The 16148-nt window shown below is 43.9% G+C and overlaps 1 protein-coding gene across 1 annotated transcript in view; it reads left to right on the forward strand.

Annotated features, from left to right (window-relative positions):
* The window catches only part of RELN (reelin), a 640798-nt gene that overhangs the window by 255536 nt on the left and 369114 nt on the right, over positions 1-16148 (forward strand). Inside the window, exons 8-9 of the mRNA XM_088480241.1 lie at positions 2585-2636; positions 13959-14055. Coding sequence (XP_088336367.1) covers positions 2585-2636; positions 13959-14055 — 149 coding nt within the window. The remainder of the gene's footprint in view (positions 1-2584; positions 2637-13958; positions 14056-16148) is intronic.

Raw genomic sequence — 16148 nt, forward strand, 5'->3', positions numbered from 1 at the left:
TTTGGCAAGATATGCAAAAAATAAGGGACCGCATTGGAGAAACTGAAAATCGTATCTCAACCCTAGAGGTCTCTCTAAAATCGGATCTCCTGACCACCTTAGAGTTCAAGAATTTGGCTTGTCAATAGAAGCTCGTGGACATTGAGAGACGAGTCTGGCTACACAATATTCGCCTGGTTGGTGTACCTGAAAATGCCAAGGGTTTTAACCCAGACCATTTCCTAGAGTCCTGGTTGCTTACAATGGGCCTGTATGCAAATGCCAATGTTTATGTAGATTGAGAAATTGTTGGCCATTGTACATGCGTGTAAGCCACACTGCGCACTCACAGCGATTGTATTGCTATTACACGCGCACAGAAGAGTCATTAACAAAGTGACAGGTAGTCAGCATTTGGGGGAGGTAACGGGGGGCTGGCTAGAGAAACGCAGGTGTGTCAGGACCGTTTAAACACTGTTTTCTGGGACGTGCATAAATTAGCCCTGCATTCTTGCTTGCAGCAGGGGAGCCCTCTGTGTGGCTGGAGACCCGCGGTATCTGCGGCAGCTTAGACTTAGAAGGCTGGTGGCCACCTGATCTGCATTCAACGTTTCTGATTTTATGCCTCAGTGGCGGATGCGAGATGCTTTCAGTGGGAATCTATGTACTGGGTGGCAGCTGAGTCATTAGCATCTTTTCTGAGATGATCAGTAGATCTGTGAGAGATTGCAACTGCTATTGAATTAGTACCCAGATTAAATCAGACCCCATGTATGGCTGTGAAGTTTTAACTCTTCAATTGGTTGTCGAAAGAACACACCCCGTACCTACCAGAGTTCTCCCTCCAGGAGCTCCACAATGCACTTTTATCCTGCTCTATAAAGACCAGGACACGGTGTGTTGGACCAAAGGTCCCCTGGAATTGCTATTTGGTGGGCGTGCTGTCAATCAACATCGACAGCACGCCCCCTTTGATCAGACACAACGAGCGAAGGAAAGTCCTTCGCTCGTCGCGTCTGGCGCATGCGCACGACGGAGCTCCCGCCGTCATGCGCATGCGCAGAGCACAACATCGACCCACTTGCGAGCGGACAGCCGCTTGCGAGTGGGTCTGAATCAGGCCCATTGTTTGAAATTGAGAGTTGAATATATTATCTTTATTGGAGTTTAGGCGCTCTATTTTTTATTATATTTGTATAGCAATTTTCTTTGCTTAAGGCGAATGGTAATTACCTTTGAGAGCAGCCACTCCAGTAATTTTTTAATGAGGTGGTGCAATAACTAAATGTAACTGGTCGATACAGCATAATTGAATGCAATATTATAGGTGCAGAATTATCCATTGGTTTATTGTTAATTAACCACATTAAACACACTTAACTTAATCAAGGCTTAACTTAACCAAATGAAATAAAGACATGGACACCACATCTTGGCTTCATGTGCTACAGTGGAAACAGCCCAGTCTGTCTGCTCACCTGGCTGCCCTCTCCATCCCCGTATATGTCATTTGCTGCTTTGGCTCTTCTAAGAGGCATCTGGCTCTCTACCCTTTGAGCGCCGTAGACATCAGATAATGATTTTGTAATGCTTTCAGGGGAGATTCTATTCCACTGACACCGTTGTGACATCAATAGCTGACATTTAAAGGGGCAGGAAGCAGGGCTCCTCTAAATATTGTCTCTAGATTGTAAGAGAGGGATGTCCCCTGTACCGTATTTGGCCAGTTCAGCTCCTTATACTACTTATTTAACTCTTCGTACTGGAAACACACACTCTTACTACACTTTATATGGTTGGTTGAAGGCAAGTATTATGATTACAAACCAGTGGATTTATAATGTTGGTGGCGCAGGTGTCCTACTTGTTCTTAGGTTGAACTGCACACTATGGGCCTGATTCAGAGCCGGACGCAATTAGCGCTCGCTCGTCCAGAAAATAGGGGTGGCTATTCAAATGAACCGTTCGCTCTTTGCGGTCTGTTCACGCCTCTAGGTCTGAACGAGCGTACAAAACTTGTGGTCGTTTTTTGGGAAACTACGCCCCCTGGTCGCTCGCATCCTACGTCATGTCCGCTATTTATTAGATTAATCGAGTACATCGACCAGGGTATGAGCTGCTCGCTATTCTTGTGGTTGGTTTTTGCTACCACAATTTTGCGAGCAGTTCTGGCTATAAAATAACCCAGTGACGTGGTCAATGACGCTGCTGTTTTAAATATGCATACCCATAAAACGCCCGTTTTGACCTTTAAGCACGCCTGCGATCGGATCTCCACTCCCCGTTTTCAAGCACCTTCCCCTGTTACCACCCACATACGCCTCTTTCTGTCACTCAAAATAGCAGGCATTCGCTATTTTGCGAGCACATGCATTTCGGCCGCACAGACTGGTTCGCGCATGCGTATAACGATCCGTACGCATGCGCAGTTGGGCAAACATCGCTCAGAGCGAACGAGCTGCCGCTTACGAGTGGCTCTGAATCAGGCCCAATATGCAAAAATAGATACATGTTTCTTGAAATGACATGCAGATAATTTAGTCAGTTTTATTCTGAATACTGAGTTAACTACCAGATTATTAACTAATGCCCTTTTTGTTTTCAGATAACAGCCAGTCTTAACACAACTACTGCATCTGTTATCCAGTTCTCTATTGGTAAGTCTGTGATGTGATGTGCAGCATGCTGTGCCTCTATGTGACAGTGTGATAACATAGAACAAGTACATGTAACATTGTAACTACAATCCTTTAGTTGACTAGTGGTTATGAGGCTATGTTACATGATAGAGGAGGAAATGCAATAGTGCCCTGCAGCGTTGTGTAACATTGTCACATGTGCTATTCTTAGTGTAGCCTAAATCTGGGTACACATTAGACAATATTTCGGCCGATCCGACGGATTAGTCCGATATATTGTCAATATCGTCTAATGTGTATGCTCTATGGTCGGGCCATGCATACTCCTGTTTGGTCGTCAGTAGTATTATCAGGTCAGCCATACATGCAGCTCATTCTGACATTTTGACTGATGACCCCATGCAGCAGGATGAGGCTGGTGCGGTTGGGCACCGAATCAACTAATGTGTACCGGCCGCCCGGTATGTCGGCCATCGCTCAGTACACATATCGTGTACCCAGCTTTTACCCTCTGCCTGGTTCTACTATGTGCTGCTCAATGGAGAATTCAAAAGTGTTTGTAAATTGGCTCAGGATTTGCAATTAGGATGCTATTGGTGAAGTCCATGTTGTATCAATTATGACTTAAGCTGGGTACACACCATACAATGGTGTGACCCAGCAATCCAGCAAGCAATGTAATGATACATTGCACACGTCATACACACTGCATGCTCTGGTGTTCGATGGTGTGATTTATCATTACATACGGCATGTAACAGCACCACATTGTTCATTGAATTGTCCCAGCTCAGCAGATGGGCAATTCAATGAATGACAGCCGGGAAAGACGGATCGGGCATACACACCATACAATGTGGACCTCTTTCAGACCCATTCGCAAGCGATATGCGCTCGCAAGCGGGTCGATGGTGAGGCCCTGCTCACGCACAGCAGCTGCAGTGTGCGTGCGCAAACCCCGGAGCGAGTGACAAATTCACTCGCTCCGGGGCTCGCTACAAAAGGAGCAGCTGTCGATGTTGATCGATAGCTTGCCCCGGTTTGTAGGCGGGGTGGGCGGGGTTCCTGAAGGAACACCTGCCATTTGTAGGCGGCCCTACTGACATAAGCAGTGATGTCAGTAGGTAGCTTTCTGCTCTGTTAGCGCAGGAAGCTACTGTACCTGGGGCTTGTGGGAGACGAGACCCAACCCCAAGGGTCTCGTCACAAGCCCCGATGGTCGCGATGGTCTCGACCATCGCGACCATCACTTGGTCACTCGCTAAAGCTGTGGGTGTTCACCCACAGCTTAGCGAGCGGCCAGGAGGCTGGCTTTTAAAGAAGAAGCGGCCGCCCTCATTCAGAGCGAGCGCTCTCATTTTGCGAGCGGCTCTGAATGAGGTCCTATGTACGATATCTTGTTCGGCTCCACATCGGAAAGATATATTGTACAATATATTGTATGCTGTGTACCCAGCTTTACAGTACTCCAGGAAAAATACAGCATAGCACAACACATAGAAACAGGAGTGGAGGAGTATATACAAAATTACAGAGGATACAGCACTGAGGTGTGGTCATAACAAATGCCACAAACACTATCCAACAAGGAACTGAGGGCCTGATTCAGAGCCGGACGCTTTGACCAGAGCGCTAACTCTGAATCAGTGCCCTCCTACCTAAAAATGGAGCGGCCTCCTGGCCGTTTGCATAGTTGTGGGTGTCCACCCACAGCATATGCGAGCGGCCAAAAAGATGGTCGCGATGGTCAAGACCATCGCGACCATCGGGCTTGTGATGAGACCCTGCGGTAGGGTCTCGGTGACCGCAAGCCCTGCCTGGAGTGATTTTGGCTCTATCAGAGCCAAAATCACTCCCACTGACATCACTAGTGATGTCAGTGGGGCCGGACCCAGACGGTAGGCGTTCCCATGGGAACGCCTCCGTCTGGCAGCCACGCCCCCAGAACGCCCACCAAAGGGGGCGTGCTGTCAGTCACCATCGACAGCACGCCCCCTTTGGTGCCAGACCCGGAGCGACAGCTTGGCTGTCGATGTCCGGGTCTCGCACATGCGCACGACGGAGCTCCCTCCGTCGTGCGCATGTGCATTGGGGTAACATCGACCCGCTTGCGAGCGTCCTGCGCTCGCGAGCGGGTCTGAATGACCCCCTGAGCATGAGGTCTTAAACAGGCCCAAACTCTGCCCCATATGAGGAAGAGGTGGAACTGCAGTAACAAATCAACCCCAGGAGGAGCCTGAACTGCACAACTATAGTTTCAATTGCTATAAAAACTGAGGGCCTGATTCAGCAAGGATCGCTAATGCAAACGCGAACGCAGTCAGCCGGTTGTTGCATACTGCGCATCTGTATGCATTGTAGTGCGCGTGCGTGGATGCCTAACTGCGATCGCACTGCGATCACGGAGACCACGCAGAGCAATCGCAGAGTGATTGACAGGAAGTGACTGTTTGGGGGTGGTGATGAGGGGGTGGTCGGAGAAACGCAGGCATGCCAGTTCGTTTGAATGCCGTTACAGGGCCGTGCATAAATGAGCCACTGCGATGGTATGTGCAGCTTGTGTACTCACTGTGTACAGGAAAGTTAGCAATTTATAAGTGAGGTCTGTCCTGCTGTAAATGTGCGAATGGTACCGATGTACTTCAATGTTACCGAAGTTTTGGCTGGATTGCAAGGTATTACGGATATGTGAGTGGGGAAGTGGACGTCTGCATGTTGCCCGTGGGAGTGCTTTGAGATCTCACATATTAGCATACTTTCGCAGCAGACCTGCGTATGTGATTGCAACAGCGATCGCATCAGCGATCCTTGCTGAATCAGGACCTGAGATCATTGATCTTTTTTTGAACTTCTGGAGATATTTACTGATGTGAGGCTTGTGTAACCCAGGGCTATCATCAGGAAAGTACGTGTGGCACATTTATATTGGGCCAGGACTGAGTATGGGACGTTGTGACCTGCCTGTTGTGCCCCATTGAAATGAACTCTTCTTTCTTGCCTCTGCACGGCTCTCCTCTTTGATGCCTGTGTCCTGGGATGGCAGTGAGCAGCTGAGTTGCTGGCACTGACATTTCCCCGCAGCTATTATGCTGAGAGGGTAGGAAGTTATAAAAGGAAGGTACCTCTATAGACTACTGGGAGCTGAAGGAGGAGGGCTACCCTAGTATCCGAGGTGCACAGGTTTTGGGAGAGTGATGGTAGGAGGGGATTGGAAAGGGACTGAAAACATGTTCTCACCAGTACTTCCTAACTTCCCCCTTATTTTTACCTTACATACAGATGTGTCCACATACACCTATCCTCCGTGCACTACAAGTCGCGTTACACATAACGTGTGAGCCCTGTGTGACTATGTAGAGCAGAGCTTCTTTTCGTGTGTCTTTTTAGCGTCAATTGCTTCTTATTTGCACAGCGATGCGAATAGAGTGCACAATCATTCAGGACATCACCACCGGACCCTGAAGACACCGCTGGAGCCGTCGGAGTAGCTATGTGCTATAAATGAACAAAAACATTGCAATTTCTTTTGAATTGAGTTTCGTGACAGAACATTGGCATGTGGAGGACTTTTTGAGGAAATGCTGCTGGTAGGGGTAGCCCCTGTCTGTATGCAGTTTGAGCTATACAAAGAGATAAAAAAAAAAAACCCTCCCCTTCGGAAACAGCCCGTGCTACCCTGCACCTAGATATGCCTGGCAGAGTGCTAAATAGCATTGGGTCCTTAGTGGTACCAATGGCTTGTGGGTAATAGAGATAAGCACATAATGTTAAATTGTTTCCTAAATACAAAATAAAGCCTTGTGATCCTGTGTCTAATTAAATCTATAATACTGCACTCATTACTTAAATTACAAATCACAATGTCCTGTTTATTAAATAATTAATGCCCACATGTAATTCAGCTGTTTCCTTAAGCTCTTCTGGGAATCTGTACATGTATTACACTTTAGGTTAAACCCCTAAACTAAGCAGTAATGGACAACCTGACATCCGGCAAGGGCTGTAACCTTCCAACTCTCAAAAATTCTGAACATTAGCATTAAAATAAAAAATCCCCAAATTACCTGACTTCAACATCCCCACATCACATACCAAAATACCACCACCTGACCCATACTTGCTCTGAAATTCCACGGTATGCAAATGATAGACAGATTGATGCTGACTTGCCACAAAATGCCCCCATGAGCCATCAGATTACACATGTACAGTTTCTTCACTACCCATATACCATTCAGAACTCCCCCATGTCTGCCCCTATCTCACCCATTCCACTAAGACCACACATGTCTCCACATGCCACTCAGATCTCCTCAAATGCTCCAACATTTCCCCTCATTCCACTCAAACCTCCCTAAAGCCCCCTAATCTCTACACATGCCACAGACTTTTGCCAGTGCCAATTAGAATTACCCTCACGTTCCCAACATGCCCTACATACCACTTGACATGCCCACCCCCCACATACCACTCATACCAACCTACATGACTCCAACACTTCCCCACATGCCACTCAGACCTTCCTGGATGCTACTGAGATCTCCATAAAGCCGTTACGTCTTTCAACCTGGCACATAGACCTTCCCAAATACCTCTTCAGACATTCCCCACAGGCCACTCAGACCACCCCACATGCCACTGAGATATCTCTATAAGCCCCCATGCACCTATTCTTGTGACATTCAGACCTCAACACATGCCCAGACAATTCCTCACATGCCAGTCAGACCTCCACACATGCCCCAGACAATTCCTCACATGCCAATTAGACCACCCCACGTGCCAAAGAAACCTCCAGAAAAGGAATTTACCTGACATGGAAGCCAGCAGCTCCCATTCAGACTATTCTCTATTTTATTAGAAAGCAGGGAATGTCAGAGAGAAGGATAAAGCTTTGAGTTGAAGCTGAAGGATGATGAGTCTATTTCGAAATGGACGCACTTCTGTTTCAAGATGCGTCCAGCTCTGTATGTGGTTGGTCCAGGGCATGCGCAAAGTGAAAACATGCAAGATACGCTCCGTAAATGTACTTCAGTTCAACTCTGAATGAGCCCCGAGGGTGCAATAACATTTTTTTTTTCTGCTTTTAGATGAAATTTTTATTATCTAGGCCTTCATATACTATTAACCTTATAAGATCGAAAAACAAAGATCTTTGAATCAAATTTAGTATTATATGGACTTTAGTTCTCCAAAATCCATGGTGATGCCATTATATGCATCGATGCATCAGCTCAGCAGGAAAGTGTCGCTGACATTATTTTAAAGCATTTGCTTTAATACTAAAAAATTGGCTTTAATGCAAATGTAGCATTGTGTTCTTTACTTGGCATGTTTCTTACACATATTAAAATTATCTTTTTTTTAAAACGTGCCTTCTCAAAATGTGTGTTAATACACTGGTCACTTTCATTTATATCTTTTAGTTATAGTGGTTAAATAAATATAAAATAATGTATTGCTTCAAAGAACTAATGGTGATTTTGCAGTGGTGCAGAATTTTGCTAATTAAAATAGCGGGAGATGTGTTAATCTTCCTCTCATTATGTGTCTATTCATTCTACTGTATAGAATCATGTTTAGTTTCATCTTTCATGCTGTATGAATGTATTTGACAAACTAAAGATGAGGTTGATTGGTTCTGAACGTGACTCCTCTAAGTAAAATAAATGAATATGATTAAAATTTGGAACCCTACAGTGGTGTATAGTACAAAGATGGACGGCAGATGTTCATTCTGCCTCACACAGGCAGCTGAGGCAGATGGACTCAAAATAATCAGAAATTGTCATCTTCACTGCCCTTCATTTGTTGTTGTACAGTGTATAGTTATAGTGTTACAGTTATTTGCATATGTATGTATGTAATGTACAGTATATGTGCATATGTATTTTAGATACATAGGGATCTATTTACTATATTTACTACAATCCGCATATTGAATGCAGATTGTAGTGTGATATTGACGACTGAATTCGCATTGCGAATTCAGGGCCTGATTCAGAGCCGGACGCTCTGAGAGAGCATCGCTCTGAATCATGGCCGGCCTTCTGTTTTTAGAGTGGCCTCCTGTCCGCTCGCATAGCTGTGGGTGACTACATACAGCTATAGCGAGCGGCCATGATGATGGTCGCGATGGTCAAGACCATCGCGACCATCAAGCTTGCGACGAGACCCTTGTGGTAGGGTCTCGTTGCCGCAAGCCCAAAAGCACTCCCACTGATATCACTTCCCATGGGAACGCCTCCGTCTGGGCAGCCACGCCCCCAGCCCGCCCACCAAAGGGGGCGTGCTGTCACTCAACATCGACAGCACGCCCTTTTGGTACGAGACCCAGAGCGACGGTTTGCCCGCCGCTATCCGGGTCTCGCACATGCGCACGATGGAGCCTGCTCCGTCGTGCGCATGCGCACTGGGCCACCATCGACCCGCTTGCGAGTGCATAGCGCTCACGAGCGGGTCTGAATCAGGCCCTCAGGCAATATCACAGGGATTTACTACAAATCCCTTGCAGGGACAGAGCTTGCGATAAAGCTCTGTTCCCGGTGAATCCCCTCCGCACACTAGTCACGGTATTTTCGAAAAGAATACCGTAGCAAAGTGCCCGTGCTTGCGCCAACCGGCCGCCGCCGCTACCCCCCCGGCGCTAAGCCCCGCCCCTGTGATCGCGGACACCCCGCGACCCCCCCCTTAATAGCACTTACCTGCATGATCCGGGCCTCCGGTGATGTCCTCCATGCATCCAGTCAGGTGATATCCCATACTGCACTACCCGATCACCTGATGACCGGGCCGCAGTGCACTATGGGAGACCAGCTGACCGGAGGGGAGACATCACCGGAGGCCCGATCACCGGTCTCTGGAGTCAGGTAAGTAAAAAAAAATTTGGACAATTTTTTTTCTTTTTTGTACAGTAATCAGCTTGCGGTCTGTTTAGACCACACAGCTGATTACTGGGACCGACTCCCAGTTCTGCTCTCCCCGTTAGAGCAGAGCAGGAGTCTGGTAACCGGGGGAGACCCTCACAGGGCCAGATCATCACAGGGCCTCCCCATGTATTTTTTTCACAATTTATTTTTAGTACCTTTGGCCAGATCACATTTCCCATTACAATTATGGGAAATGCGATCTGATTACTAAAAATAAGTGATAATTAGGGCTTGGAGTAGAATATTACGAATTCTACTGCAATTGCCCTGTAATAACTATAGGTGATACTAAAATAATGTGAAAAGGGTGTGAAAACACCCTTTTTCACTTTATTTTAGTCAAAATAATATTAATAAATAGAGCCCATAGACCTGAAGTCCATTGTAGTGTAAATGTTTTACTTTAGTTTGCAATTATTATGGTGCTACAGAGAGCTGAAGTCACTGACATTATCTTTCTGTATGGTAGTAATCATTGGTTTGCTTTTATATCTACCAACATTTAATTTAAAGTTTATTATACACTTATGAGTAATCATTATGTAGTACTAGTGTTTGTACCAGTTGTACACCAGATTTCTTTATATTTTGAGGTGCATGCATCTTAGCATAGAGAAGCCCTAAATCTAACATATAGAAGTAACTGAAACAAAGATGTGATCTTCATTATCAGTAACTGAAAAAAGTGAACAGGATTTATGAAGGTGCAAAGTTTATCTTATAGCTAATATATTTCAAGATCCTCAAAAGGGCATGCTTAACTTAGGTTTGCACACTGTGCATACCCTACTGGCCTAAGGTCCTCTCCAACTCCACTGCTTCCTACATCTCCAACCTCTTCTCCATACACACTCCCTCCCACCCACTCCAGCCAGCCAATGACCGTGGTCTTTCCTCCGCTCTGGTTACTACATATCACCGTCCCCCACCTGATTGTACAAGCATGTCCGTCCACCACCTAACCTTGTCACCAAATAGCCTACCTCACCCTCCTGACTCCTCTCCCACTCTCACTTCCTGCCCTCAGGTCCCCCCACACATTGACTCACTCCCTGCGGTTTCCGTTAGTCGCTCCCCCTCTCCCTTTGATCACGGTCCTCCTCCCTCATTTTCTCAGTACCTACTACTCTTGCACACCAGCAATACACTACACATCCTCCTTGGGGTCACTGCTTCGGACACCCGTGTGGGGGTGGGGGGTGGAGGGTGGTCCGCATCCGACACCCGTGCGGGAGTGGGGTGCTTCGGTCTCTGTCAGCCGAGGAAGCAGCTTTACAAGGATGTGACAGACACCGGCAGAGTTAGTTGGAGCCGGGAGGGCAGGCAGATAGCGCATGTGCAGCTTAAAGACAGGCAGTTAAAAGTTTCTCACTTATGAAAAACTGCTTCATAGAAATGGCAGTTTTTCGGAAGTGATAGTTTAGGGCAGGAGGCAAGATGAATGCCTCCTAAACTGTGTTTGGACTCACAGCGAGTGAGATATATCAGGTCAGCACTGCAGCAAAACCGATGCTGATATATCATGCAGATATATCAGTGCATGTGCATACGTGCATGCAGGGGGGGTTCTGAGTACCTAGAAAGCCACCCTGGCCACCGCTCCATCGCCGCGCAACTGTAAAGTGAATGAGGCAGCCAGCAACAGTGCCTGCTCTCACATGGCTGGGCTGACTGAATGTAGGGGGAGCTGCAGCGTGCATTCATTGCATTCAGAGTGCATTCATTGGAGCAACAATTACAGTTTTATAGAAGCTCCACCAATCCCTACTTATATGTGTATATACACAGAGTCAAAATAGACTTTTTCACCAAGTGGTTTTAAATATATTGGCCGATTTGGACTTTGCATACATATATTAGTATCCTTGGAATTTTGCAAAAGTAAGGTTATTTAGCATATATATGGGAATATTGTATGAATAATAATAATAAGTAGCTTTTGTGAGAAGGATGCTTACTTAGATATTAATGTGAATTGGAATTCTATTATGTGTTTTTTAATAAATAAGATTTCTTATTGAATGATTGTGTGATATTATTCACCACCACAGCGCTGTATAAACTGGTGCAGACCAGGGGACTCCGACTATTTAATTAAAACATAGATTTACTGGGCTGGCTACCCATTTACAGCTGCTTCTAGTGGTGATTACAGAGATCCCTCCCACCCAGCACCTAGTTATATCTTGTGATTGGTAAGTGTATATAGCTTATAAAATCGGCCACTTGGGTGGCTTGACGGTCGATTGGCTGCTGTGTCGGGTAGTTGTGTACCCAGCATCACTATAATTTTGAGTTTGGACCCAGCAGCACAAGAACAGGCTGAAATAGTTGTGCATCAGAAAGAGCTCTAACTCACCGGACAGATTTTCTCCATAGAGGTGGATGTTCTTAGCTAATGAAGACAAGCTATTAAAAACGCTAAGCTTTTTGGAGCTTGTTAAATAAACACATAATGCTGCTGCAAGCACTGTTGCTCACATAGCAGGAAACGTCTCCATTATATCTGTCTTATAGCTTTGTTAAATAGGGCTGTATCTTAATTATGTTGCAACTGCGATCCTGTACATAGCAGATATGCAAAACTATGCTAATGACTCAACTGCTGTCTTGGGCACAGAGACTCCCACCCCCAGTATCCCACATCCGGTGCTTACGTACAAAAGCAAAAACATCAGCCGTATATCAATCGCACTTCGGTCACACATCGAAGCTCTGAACAACCCTATGTTGTCACAGAATGAGCCTCTAACCTAAGATGTCAGGGTCTCGCCAGCAGCGTACAAATTCACAGAGGCTCACTAGGGCATAGCCAGAAAATGATCCTGAGACACCTGCATTTTTCTACCCACCCCCCGTTATCTCCCCCAAACATTGACTATCTGTCACTCACTTTGTGAGTAAATCCTCTCTGCGACTGCCGTTGCTAACCAATTGCTACGCATGCGCAGTAGCAAAAAAATTTCCACTATGTCCGACATCAACATTGTGTGTATCTCTGAATCAGGCTCTGTGTCTTAAACATGCGGAAACAGATGTTTCCATATGTTTTAAGGACAGAATTAAAAGATAAATAAGCCCCTTAGTGAAGTCTCTAGATAAATTATAATAAATGTATGTCCTGATGGAAAGTATCTGAATTGGATGTATTGTTTACCATTTTCACACTTATTCACCTTTGATTATTATGTTTCACTTTACTAATTAAGTGCTGATTATTAGGGTTGCAATTGTATACATTAAGTATTTACAATTCCCATGTATATTTTATGATGGTCTGTTATTTAACCAAAATTTTACTTGTGTCAATTGTAATCAAATTTTTTAACTTTTCAGTTTAATACATATGGGTAGTTTTCTCATGTGTTAAATTCTTTTAAACCAACTGTCTATTAGTTGCTTTTGATTCATGTGTTAAAGATTTACTTTCAACATCACTTATACAGTATTTATAGCGGTGTGCCTTCAGTATTTGATGTGCATTTATCTTTTTAGTTTTTTTCTTTTCATACACTCTGATTAGAAAAATATTTTAAAAGGGAAACTTTTTTGGTTTTGTATGGTGCTTTTCATTTTAGTTTTATTTGATCACAACAGTCTTGGATGTGTAATATGGCAAATTTCTGACCTTGAAAATTCAGTAAGCATGTAAAACTCTCAATTTAATTATGCCAACATCTGCCCTGTACCAATGTGTTATAGAATGAATCATTATCATGCCATCCAGTTAACTAAAAACAAAAAAACAAAACAAGCATCAGAACATATACACAGTGCTAACTCTATAACTATAAGAAGGCTATGGTATAATATTTAACACTTATACTGATTCAGTTCTGCAATTGGCTTTCATATTAGAGTACTTCATTATGTTGGTGCCGGTGGCTCCTTAGTTTTACATACCATCTATTAAATGTTTGTGCCTTCTCTGCTGTTATCGTGTATCATTATTATGATGTGACTTTGGCATATTCTTATTATGTGTGGTTTTTTTTTAAAATATATATATATATATATTTATAATTATATATATATATATATATAATTAAATGTAAGGCAAACATGTACAAAGTATTGATTACACTGTCTTCAATATTTAGATTATATGTCAGTAGCATATCTTTGTGGTATGCACATAACTCATATATTGTTCCCCAGGGAAATCTTCAACACATTACACTGCTCAGCTGTGATTTATCACTTTTATATTAGTTCTGGCATCTTAAGCATGGATAAATCTGCTGCTTACATTCAGTAACAGCTCTAATGTCATTTCATTATTGATTTAGTAATTTAACATATGAAAAAATGAGTGTGGTATGTAGGGGTCACTTGCCATTTGGGGCTATTAAGGTATAATGAATGCCATTGTCACAATATAACGTTTCCTTAATATGGTTTTATCTTACAGGGTCAGGTCTATGTCGATTCAGCTACACCGATCCAGCCATTGTGGTGTCTTATTCCAAGAACAATGCTACCAGCTGGATGCCACTTGAGAGAATCAGGTGTGTTCATAAATATCTGCATCTTTTCTTTAGAAGCAATGTTACAATATTTATTTATCAAGATGTGGCAATAGGTTTTATCACCACTTATTGCAATGATAAAAAAATCTTCTATCGAGTGCTCTTCAGCTCCCTCACGATACCAACTGGCTGTGGAAGAGCTGGTTTAAGACCTTATGAGGCCCAATGCAAGATAGCGGTTTACGGCCCTCCTCTGAGCTGTCCCGGCAAATATACTTTTTCTATACCCATTGGAACTTTATATAAAAGCATGAAAACTAATAGATTATTTATTTATTTTATGTATTATTTATTAATAGTTCCTTATATAGCGCAGCATATTCCATTGCGCTTTACAATTGGAAATAACATTAATAGAACAAAACTGGGTAGTCACAGACAGACATAAAGGTAAGAGGGCCCTGCTCGCAAGCTTACAATCTATTGGGAAATAGGCAGTGATACCCAAGGATAGGTGCTACATAATGCAAATTGGTCCAGCCAGATTGCAGAGGTTCTTAGTGAGCTGTATGAGCCAGTCACACAGGAAAGTTGGCCTAGTGTTAGGAGAATGTTAAAGTGCAGAAAGAAACATTATGTGAGGTTATGTGTGGACTGTAAGAATGGATGTAATTAGATAGGGAAGCTATGAAGGTTATGTGGGCAGTTCTGGAATCTGATAAGCTTTGTCTGAAGAGGTGAGTTTTCAGGGAAATCTTGAATGTTTGGAGACTAGCGGAAAGTCTTATTGTGTTTGGGAGGGCATTCCACAGAGTGGATGCAGCCCCAAAAAAGTCCTGTAAACGTGCATGGGAACAAGTAATGCATGTGGATGAGAGACGCAGATCTTGTGCAGAGCAGAGATGTATGTTGGTGTACGAAGAAAAGAAACTGAGCGTGGCGCTTGTCAACAAGCAGCTGTAAAAGGAGGGTGTTAATCTCCTTAATACAAATCAATAGATAAAAAAAAAAAATGTATACAGCGCTAGCGTGAAAGATGTTGCAATGAGTGGGGTTCAGGAAATTACCCTGAATATATATTAGTCTATAACAAATGTATAGGTAACTGGCTTGGTTAAAAAAACATTTATTCCATCACGTATAAAACACAATATTAATAAACCGCTCCTTACATCGGAGTAGTTGTATTGCTGCACAGATATGATATCACAATTAGGTATAATTCTCAGTCAATTGACTCTGATATCTTACTCATACTGGAGGCACTGATGTGGATAATAAATGTCAATCTGTAGATTCCGGAAAATAATCCAGTGTTAAAAGAGACGTTACCAATCCTGGTTAGCAAGATGTCCTCGCAGTAATATCCTCCTATGGAGGGTGATTCCAGTGGTGTCTCAGAACGGAAAAGGTGCTGGTCCGGATCTTGTTAGGATGTCCACACTGATTTAAAGTCCTCCCAGAGTAGATTCAGCAAAGGATATCAAGGTACAATGTTAATGGCAAGCTCAACGCGTTTCCGTGTACACTTGCTCCTGTCGAAGGTGTGGGTATTTTCACACGGAAACGCGTTGAGCTTGCCATTAACATTGTACCTTGATATCCTTTGCTGAATCTACTCTGGGAGGACTTTAAATCAGTGTGGACATCCTAACAAGATCCAGACCAGCACCTTTTCCGTTCTGAGACACCACTGGAATCACCCTCCATAGGAGGATATTACTGCGAGGACATCTTGCTAACCAGGATTGGTAACGTCTCTTTTAACACTGGATTATTTTCCAGAATCTACAGATTGACATTTATTATCCACATCAGTGCCTCCAGTATGAGTAAGATATCAGAGTCAATTGACTGAGAATTATACCTAATTGTGATATCATATCTGTGCAGCAATACAACTACTCCGATGTAAGGAGCGGTTTATTAATATTGTGTTTTATACGTGATGGAATAAATGCATGTATGTTGGTGTAGCTTGGGTAATAGCTTTATGTGTAAGTAAAAGTATTTTATATTGAATACGGTAGAAGACCGGTAACCAGTGGAGGGACTGACAGAGCATATCAGCAAACAATGAATATTTAGAGCGGTATCCAATTAGCCCCGAACATTGTTCGAGTGTTAATTGA

This window comes from Taudactylus pleione, unplaced genomic scaffold (assembly GCF_031769625.1).
Source record: "Taudactylus pleione unplaced genomic scaffold, aTauple2 ptg000251l, whole genome shotgun sequence".
In the NCBI taxonomy this organism is placed as follows: Eukaryota; Metazoa; Chordata; class Amphibia; order Anura; family Myobatrachidae; genus Taudactylus; species Taudactylus pleione.